Source organism: Montipora foliosa, chromosome 1 (genome assembly GCF_036669935.1).
Source record: "Montipora foliosa isolate CH-2021 chromosome 1, ASM3666993v2, whole genome shotgun sequence".
In the NCBI taxonomy this organism is placed as follows: domain Eukaryota; kingdom Metazoa; phylum Cnidaria; class Anthozoa; order Scleractinia; family Acroporidae; genus Montipora; species Montipora foliosa.
Genome location: NC_090869.1, coordinates 35499177 through 35509176, shown reverse-complemented (window position 1 = coordinate 35509176; position 10000 = coordinate 35499177). Strand labels below are relative to the sequence as shown.

The 10000-nt window shown below is 39.2% G+C and overlaps 1 protein-coding gene across 1 annotated transcript in view; it reads right to left on the bottom strand.

Annotated features, from left to right (window-relative positions):
* Positions 1-2162: 2162 nt before the first annotated feature.
* Positions 2163-10000, bottom strand: part of LOC137977348 (uncharacterized) — a 37935-nt gene continuing 30097 nt past the window's right edge. Inside the window, exons 8-11 of the mRNA XM_068824577.1 lie at positions 9913-9963; positions 9286-9402; positions 7286-7529; positions 2163-3774 (exon numbers count right to left, since the gene is read on the bottom strand). Of these exons, the coding sequence (XP_068680678.1) occupies positions 3333-3774; positions 7286-7529; positions 9286-9402; positions 9913-9963 (854 nt within the window). The 3' untranslated portion in view covers positions 2163-3332. The remainder of the gene's footprint in view (positions 3775-7285; positions 7530-9285; positions 9403-9912; positions 9964-10000) is intronic.

The following is a 10000-nucleotide window of genomic DNA, read 5'->3' as shown; positions in this document are numbered from 1 at the left end:
TTTTCCAGTTTATTAGCCAAAGCTGCTATTAATTAAGCCTGGTTCTAACTATTGACAACAGTAGAAGGACAAGTATCAGACGCTTCACAAATATTCAGGCCAACAAAATTGACCGACTTTAAACTGAGTGGCTTCATAGCCCAGTTGATAAGAGCACTGCGCCGGCATCACAGATGACGTGGGTTTGAATCCCGGGCTGTTAAAGTCACCTGAATTCTTCAGGTGTCTATAAAGAGGCAATTGCTTAAATTGAGTAGTTAGTTCGATCATTTCTCCAATTCACCTCTAAACCGCACTTCGCAAACATTAATTTTGTCAACCAAAGACAAACTTTCTTCGCTTTCCGCTATTGTTCGGAAAACTGCCTTGCTAACGACGTGATTATCCTTGCAGGAATCCGTAGGAACCTGTAGGAATTTGTAGGAATCTACTACCATATATGGTGAACGGAGATATTCAATGATTTTGTTACACTTTTCGCGGTACGTCCGTTAATTATTTAAACGAATTTTTCGGGCAATACCGCGAACCGCGAACCTCGGGAAATCACCTGATCTTGTCCTTGCCAATCTCGTTTGCAGTGTGCGGTTCGAGTTTTAACTTCAAGATACCATTCTTGCGGTAAGTGATTTACGGAAGCGTTGTATAACCAGAGATCAATCAGACATCCCGTTTGACCGCATCAGTCATGTTGTTTTATCTGTTTGTTATCTATTGGGAACAATTTTGACGATCAAATATAATTTTGGGAGAATTTGAGCTGTTTGATTGGAAAGCAGTTGTAGCGATGAAAAATCCAAGATGGCGGCGCCGTTGTCAGCTTAACAGGAACGGCTTGCTAAAGTTCAAAATCGAGCTAACCTCTAACAGAAAACATCTAACTGCAAGCCGTGGTTTGCAGTTTCCGGTATATCCCGAAAACGTCGGTGCTAAAGGTCTCTTTTATTATATAATTACTCCTCTGGTAAATTTTTATTCAATTAAGATATACATGTGTATGTTCTTTATTTGGTGCACTTTTACAAGTCAGTCATTAATTCCACCCGGAAAAGAGGAAAAAACTACAAATACTATGCATGTACAGCGCTGTTCATTGTTACATCATCTATTGCACCAACCAGATGTTGATTGGTTGTCGAAAGGGTTCTTTTGTTCCATTGGCTGGCAAATTGGAAAATCAAAAGAATTGCTGTAAACGATGAGTATCGTTATTGCTCAAACGTGAATGCTTCTCGTCTTAAGCAAAAAAAAAAAAAAAAAAAAACTAGTTGTTTCGGTTAGAAATCAAATGGAATGGTTAATGTCAACGTTTTTGTTTTCCGAGGTAAAAGGAATACCTTCCAAGGCATTTCGATTTATTCCTGGCTTTATCGGAACAATAAGACGTTCTCATGTGGTCGCCGGTCCTGGGTCCTAGTCGGTTCATGCATTTGTCAGTTGCTCCATTACTGAACTGCGATAACTTTTGCTTAGAATTAAATCGTTAAAAGTTTTTTTTAGTAAAACTACAATACTTGCCGATAATTTTGTCCTAGTTTCAATGATATCACTTGCCTAACTTCATGTACAAATCAATGATAAATTAAACGTTGAAGGGAAGTTCAACCTCTACTGTGACAAAAGACGACTTTCAACCGCAGGAAATATCGTTCAAAAACAACTTTGTTCGAAAATTGTATACATAAATTGTTTGTAGCAGGAAAAATTGAATTTCAAAATCTATTATTTTCAATTTCAATATTAAATTTCGGGTGCGCCCCCATCTTGAATTACTGTTATATGCTATCTGGAACAAAATAGGTTTGTAGAATAACCAAATGAGGCAACAAGATAATGCATCAAAATTAAAATTATGGAGGACTTCGGAGAAGTGAGCACCTTTAAAAATAACCTTGCCTGTAATAATGACAATATTGACGTTGATTTAACTGCGAACTGTCTACAGCGCAGGGGCATAGTACAGAAATTACTTAAAATGATGTCCACTCATATCGAATGGCTTTGAGGAGGGGGGAAATCCAAGGTACCCGGCGAAAAACCTTGAGAAACAGTTGAAAACCAACAAACTTAACCCAGTTCCTTGGCGATGGGTGAAAGAACAACTGCAAAACCAGGATCATCGATCCAGTAATAGAAATGGATTATCAGTATATCCAAAATATATTGGCTCTTCATCTGTTAAAAATATGCTACAACTAAAATCGACTTATCTTAATATTAAGACAAATAATGTACACTAACTTAGTCCTACATATAATGTGATAAAGTAAATTGGAAAAGGTCAAGCTAACCACCCAACACGTGCACTATGAAAGAAGGCAGCGTTTCCTTAAGAGTTCAAACGTCTGCTTTGAAAAAGACCTGAAGTTTTCACATGATTTAATGGCGCACGCGGGAGGGCATTGAACAAAGAAGCAATGCTGTCCTAGAAAGTGTGTGATTTACATGATGTACGTGGGATGGTTAAGTTAAGGGTACTGCTTGAACGTAGAGTGCGAGTATGGGTAACTCTATCCAACGGAAGCGAAAGAGGCCGGCTGCCGGAATGCAGTGCCTTTGGGTATTTTTTAGTCAAGGCAATGCCAGTCACGGCGCTCGCGCATGGGTAGTCACCCCAGCCTGAATCAGAATCAAAACAGTAACACCGGTCTGATTCTCGACCCATTGAGCTTCTAGACAGACTCCTGGGGAGCTACAATAGGTCGTTTGTTTATCTAGGTCTTGAATGGACAATGTTCCCCGCTGGTCTGCGAGCTCTACAAAGTCATGCCCCTCAAAGTCTCAAATGAAACTACGAGTGTTGCTTGAAAAACACCTTTTGTTGCATTTGAAACCTCGGTCTGGAAGTTGAACCCAGGCCACGTGTATGTACATTTATGGGAAGAGAGTGCTGTAACTTCTGCGGCCATCTTTACTATATCCCTAAAGTTTATCCGCATAACCGCGATTCTTATCTTTAGCGTGTAATGCATCATATACACTCGCCGGTGAGAGACTTTGAAACGTCGACCGTGCCCTGTCATTTCAGACAAACGGTCAAAATACTTTCCTAAATTTAAACGTTCAAGTGGATGACGCGAAACGGGATCACTAGTTTTAAAAATCCTGAAATTAATAATGGTTTGAGCCAGAGAGTTTGAGCAAATTTCTCTGAAAGTTGCATATTTTTAATAAGAGAAACTTTCTTTTAAGGGGTGGACAACAAGTCTAAATCAACCCTCTCCAGACTACACAGCAACATGCCTTTCGGTTGTTGTGTTTTTCGGTATAACAGTGATTCTTATCTTCAGCCCGTAAAGCTACATCTGTTAACTATTACTGTAATAATCTACTCAGACATAAGCCGCTGGTAGCTGGTTAGCAAGGCTTTCACTTTGATGTGTTTCCCGCATGTCTGCTGGCCAGTGATCAGCGACGGCCGGGTTTTCTGTAGGAGTCGATTTCATCTCTGTCATTGCAATAAACTCTCGGACTTCACCAAGATCAACAGAAAAGCGCCGGCGATTGTGACTTGTTGTGCATCCAACAGTATCTATCTCCACTGGTTGCGTGCTGCAAAATTTATCTTGAACAGCCTCCCTGACGCCTCTCAGCTCACCCAAACTAATAGAGTGTCGCTTAAGTCCTTCACGAGAATCTTTAACTGTTGTTTGGTGCGCTGGTTCCCGGCTCAAGCTGTTAGGAGAAACAGATGGAACCGGCATTCCACGTTGGAGTGTATCATATAAGAGACCATCATTAGCGTCCGAGGTCCATCCGATGAAACGTCTTCCGCTAGAAAAAAGATATCACCAAAGACATCACTAAAATTGCATTACTACATAAATCATGATTTTATCCGCCCTCACAAGCACTCCAAAACAGTCGTCATTTGGCACACAACGATCAACAAAAGATTTTACTTGCTCCTTTTGTCGTAATCAAGAAACAGAGATCGAAAGATCTGTTTAATCGAGGCTACAAAGTGGAATTATGAAGCCTCCACTAAGGAGGAAGTCAGTTCTCTAGGGCCGCTACATCGGCGACTGCATCGGCGCTATTTCATCCAGCAAAGAAGAACGGGATGAATTTATAACCTCCATCAATTCTCTTCATTCGGCTCTTAAATATACCTGGGAAATTTCGAAACTTTATTGCCTTTCCTAGATATCAAAGTCTCGATTAGTGGCAACGTGCTATGTACCAGTGTGCACTACAAACCTACAGATTCTCACAGTTATTTTTTGTATTCATCGTCACGTCCATTACATGTCAAGAACTCCATTCCTTATTCTCAATTTCTTAGACTTGACGTCTATGTAGTGATGACTCCGATTTTTCCAGCAAATTAGAGGAGATGTGCCAGTTCGTCGAAAAACGTGGCTATCCTGTCTCTGTGGTCAAAGCGGGCCATCATCGCGCCCAACAATTTGATCGGCAGTCAGCACTACAAACGTCATAAGAAGATGAGAATGACAGAATTCCATTCACCCTCACTTTCCTTCCTCATAATCACGCAGTCAAAAGTATTACTCCAAAATGATCCCGAGACTGGTAGAATCTTTTCGCAACCCCCACTTATTTCATTCAAACACGACAAAGAGGTTTTAGGTAGAAGCGCGCTCAAAACTAACGAGCAACCCGGCACTTTCAAATGTGCGCGCTCACGATGCAAAACTTGTCTTTTCATTCTTAACACTAGCAAGATATCTGAACCTAAGCGATCAGTTCTGTTAAGATCACCGATCGTTTCACACATACCTCCGCAGATGTCATTTATTGCATAACCTGTACGTTATGCAATAAATTATAAATCGACGAGACAGGTACACGACTAGGCGACCGATTCCGCGAACACCTTCTCGATGTTGAGAAGAATGAAAAGGGTGCATCTAAGCCAGTCGCTCGTCATTTTAATCTCCCTAACCACTCCAAAAAACACATGGCTATCTGCGGTCTTTCCCTACATCTAGGTACGACGGAAAGCCGCAAGAATCTGGAACAAAAATTCATCTTCCAAATCGGCACCGTTAATCCTCACGGTATTAACGAACGCTTTTCATTTAACTGATATATTCCTATTTTTCACGTTGCCATATTACCACCAATAGCGTACTTCCTACTCTACTATAAAAACTACACGTAACCCACAATTCCTCGATTTGCTCTGACGAAGGCCTAACGCTCGAAACGTCAGCTTTTAGAATCTCTGTACCGTGGCCTATTTACATTATCAACTCCGTTGAGTAAGTCTCTCTTAAGATGTGCAAAACGACGTTAATCCGTCGTTTATTCAAGAAGGTCGTTAAAAGGGGATTAAAAGATCTTTAAAGTGGTACTATGAAAAAAAATCATTTTCTCCTTGGATTTGAAAACTATGTTAACTAAACACTAGGTGACCCAAGTTTTAAGCCATCATTTCAAAAAGACACTTGCTTATTTTAACTGGAATTTCCTATTTTAAGTCTAATTAATGGTCCGCCATTACTAACTTTAAAATATCGAGAGAGTGGATCGAGGAGACTTTTGACTTCAAAGAATCAATAGTAATACGTCTGGAATGAATTAATATGCAGCACGGAAGTTTCGGGCTTTCAGACTTTTAAACTCGTGTTTTGCATATATATTAAGGTGATTCCCTAGTATTGCACTGCGCATCCTGTTCTGCGCATAACACAGTGTAAGCCCCGTTCGTATTCAGGCATGGCTAAGAGACTTTATGGTCAAATTTCATGGCTCTTTGTCTCACAAGTCTCAACGGATATTTCTAAACAAAACAATGTTTAAATTTAACCATAAAGACTCGTACCAATGTGTGAATATTGATATATCGAACGTGGCCAAAAACATTTCAAAATGGCGACCTTTCGTGAGGGAAAGCTCGCTAGAAAGAAGAATGGCCGTTTTCAGAGCACAGCAGTAAAGAGCAAAACAAGAAACGTTTTGGACTCTCACAAAACAAAAAGTCGAGTGATAGCCTTGATGATGCTAAAGAACATTTAAGTCCGACTGTAAAAGTGAAACCGCGCTATCGGGGAGACGTGTTGTCGAGGGGTCGAGCTTGGTTTGCTTTCTGTTTTCTCCTAAACGAGGTTGGTGACCTATCTTTTTTTTGGCATAATTTTATTCTCTTACTCATCTTCTTTGCGCTGTAAAAAAGATACAAAAAAATTACGTCAGAAAAAAAAGTTACAGGAAAGATAGTATTCGTAGCCATCACTCGTGGACACAAAATTGTCTCCTCGAGATCACGCACCCGAAGAACATTTGTAGTCAGTACCTTTTCAAGACTTGTGCCTGTGCCATAAAACAAACATTAAATTATTCCTTTTGAGCAACACAATTCACCTGTTTTGTTATTTCAAGAATTACGTCAAAGCTGTGCTTCCTGTTCGTGCAAAACGTAGCCTGAACCGATGGAATAAACTTGTCCTTGATAGATGAAGACGCAATGATTAAATGAGTAACTTGAGCAAGTTATGTCTCTCAAACGAGCTTGGTGACCTACTTTTTTAATTGCACATTTCGAGTCACCATAATATAGGGAACAATCGAGAAAAGTTTTAAAAAAATGTTACGACAACTTCTATTACTAAGGAATCACCTTAAGCTGAGTTAATACGCTGAAATTTTAAGCTAATGAGTAAATGACGTATAATTTAACTTGCCCTTCTCCTAGACGTGTATTAATTGTAAAACACATTCCTTCCCTCGCCGCTTCGCCGCTTTGCAGCCGCTCGCTCTCGCGGCCAAAACTCAACGGAGCAACAATCGATTTACTTGTGCTTGTTTAATAATTTCGCGATAAAATATCTCGCCAGCTACTTACACTCCGGTTAAATTTAAATTATTTTATTTTTTTTACGTTCGTTTGTAAGATTGATTTATTTATAGTATTTTTCATTTATGAATTTAAAATTATCATTTTAACACTTTTTTCATCTTTTTATGCAAAAGCGTTAAAGAGTGAAGTAATGCTATGTAATACGAAAAAGTACAGTGCCATGACAAGACTGAAAGATAGAGCTCTCCCTCTTTTCTCGTTCACACTTTCATGCTAGCTTCTGTTTGACTCGCACTCGGTTTTCCAAAGCACTTATCGGAGAAACTGGGAAACTGCAATAATTATAATAGAACTGAAGTAAATAATAATGATGGATGGTGGTAGGGAGAGTTGACAATCACATTTGTGAAGGCGACACTGCCCATCCCCATTTACCTAATCCTACTAAACGTGGACTGTGCTTAAGAAACCTCCCTGCTGCCTACGGCTGTATCATATCTTTGTTGGTTTGTCATTACATACCGTTTCAGCCTTTGATAACGCGTGTTCTCGTAATATCTTTCAAACTCCAGGAAAATGTTCCTCAGATACGGAGGAAGTTTCAGAGACCCATTCGGAGCGATGTTCATGTAGGGTACCCGCTGACAGGTGACTGGAACATCCTCGTCAACTTCATTTTCCATTATCTCGTAGTTATGAGAAGCGATAATTCTCTCAAGCCAATCCGGTGATGAAGCAGCATAGGGTGTAACAAGGGGGTTTGGATCTAAAAAGCAAATACACATGCAAAATTATTTTATGCAGTTAAGCGATGAACTGCTGTCATTTTGAACCATAGGCTGCGACAGTTCGTCTTTGACAACTTTCTCCACCAAGGAGAGGCAAATGTCAAACATGTCATATTCACCTGTGATCTGTTCTGTTGCAAAGCACGCAGGAAGCGGTTAGAGCACTCAAGAAGTGTAAGGGAAACACGAAACATAGTCGAGCGTTTTCCCTATTTCTTGAGTGCGCTATCCGCTTGTTAAGTGCTTTACAACAGAACAGATCACAGGCGAGGTTTCTTTATTTATAATAAAATAAAGAATTTCTTAATTTCCTCACGCATTCGGCGTAAATGTTTGGAAAAAATTATTTTTTGAATCCTAATAACTATCCAGCGGATAAATCACCATTCAGCCGATAAGCGCTAGCAAAACCAATTGAGTTATCCAGCGGATAGTGATTTTTCCGGCCGATAGCGCTATCCATCGTTTGAACAAATGGGGCAAGGAATGGGAATCTCTAACTTTTCGCCGTCATCATGCTCCTTTATGTACAATGTACAAAATTACAAATGAAATTATTCGTGTACTGAATTCTCAGTATTTGACATTACCTAATCAAACTCGTACTATTGTATTGAGCACGCAAGTAATGATGTCTTTAAATATTCCTTTTTCCAAGAACAGTTAAAGAATGGAACAGCCTTCCATCAGAAATTGTCTAACTATGGGATTAACACTGATTAGATGATGAATATTTTATTGAGGAATATGTTTATTTTTCATTTTAATTATTTTATCAAATTGATTATTATTGTTATTATTCATTTATTTAAGTACTTTTTTGTGTTATTTAAAGTTAGCGTGATAACTACATAAAACGGTTCCTGCTAACGTATAAATGTAGATGTAGATGGATATGAGATGGTGCCCCGAGTTGGCCATAACGAGTGTCGTATCCAACAAGGACGAATGGAACAATTGTTTTATAAAATTTGTCTTTAAATTCTGAACGCTTGGGCCCTTGGACCAACCGATAATCGATGAGAAAACCGATAATCGACGACCGATAAATAGCCAATCAGTATAAATTCATTGTCTAACGAAGACAAAAATAGCAAAAACAATATACGCAAATTGTGCGAATTGATGTAACTTAATGTAAATGTCAGTCTCCTGCTGAAGGGTTGGTTCTAAAAATAGAAAGAAACGGGCAAAGGTTGAGTCAAGGATGTAGTGCACATGGAGGCTCCTACTCATGGGCTCCTCCTGATGTGAATAACGGCGGAAGGTGAAATCCAAAAGTTACACTCAAAGTAAACATCTTTCGGATGAAAATCAAAGCCCACAATTTTGCCAGTCAGGGGTTAAGCAATTTCAAAATGTGAAGATAAAAGGAACTGATTTTTTCCATTATAGTAGCACTAAAAGGTAAACCGTTTTATTGGATTAACATTCCCATTAGACTGAGTTTCAATCGAGTGTCATAAAACCAAAACCAAAGTATTTACTTTGGCCAATCAAAAAGGACGGAGACAATCCAGTAAACCAATCAAAAATTGAAGTAATTACACGTAGCCGACGCAAAACGCGGGAATATGTGCATGCGCGAGCCACAATTGGTTTTGGTTCAACTTCTGATTGCTTGAAAAAGTGGCGCGAGAACTTTGAACCAATCAATGAGTGAAGTAATCATAAATTAAAGAAATTCGCTAATTACTTTCGACACTCAATTGAAAACCGCTGTATGTGGCTCACCATTTCCATCGTTATTTTCTCTTTCAACTTGTCTTCTTTTCTTTCTGATGTACCAAATAGTAAGGAAAACACCTGCGAGAACTGCTATACAGGACAACACTGCAGCTGTGATTGCTCCTTAGAAAAATTGAAAAGAAATGCTATTCAACCCATTTGGGGTCAACAATAAGATAATACTTGCTCAGTATCAGGATTCTCCAAAAGGACACAACATTTTCAACATTGCAAAACATGTTTCGACATATTATCTTCAGTTGCAGTAAGTTAATACCTACAGTCTGAATTTGAATTTGAACAAACCATCGCTACAAAGTACGTAAGGTTTCATATTTGCGTTACAAAAACACGTCAAAGAATTCCGTTTGAGAGTACGTTTAACAATTTGAATTAACGGTGGTTTGTTCAAATTCAAATTCAAACTGTATAACTTGCTGTAACTGAAGAAGACAAAGGATGTCGAAACACGTTTTGCAAACTTGAAAATGCTGTCTCTTTTTCGATAATATTTGTTGCGCTGCTAATTTGCAACTGTTAGCGCAGAATTTTTTTGGTGGGAGGGGGTTAATGACTTTTGGTCAATCACCCCTGAATGGGGGCTTATTTTCGAGTTGATACAGAACTTCTTACCCGTTGCATCTTTGTAAATGTTATTGGGCGTGGGCAGTGGAGGAGGTGCACCTGGAAGAGAAAGATGCCATTTTTAATTGCTAAACAA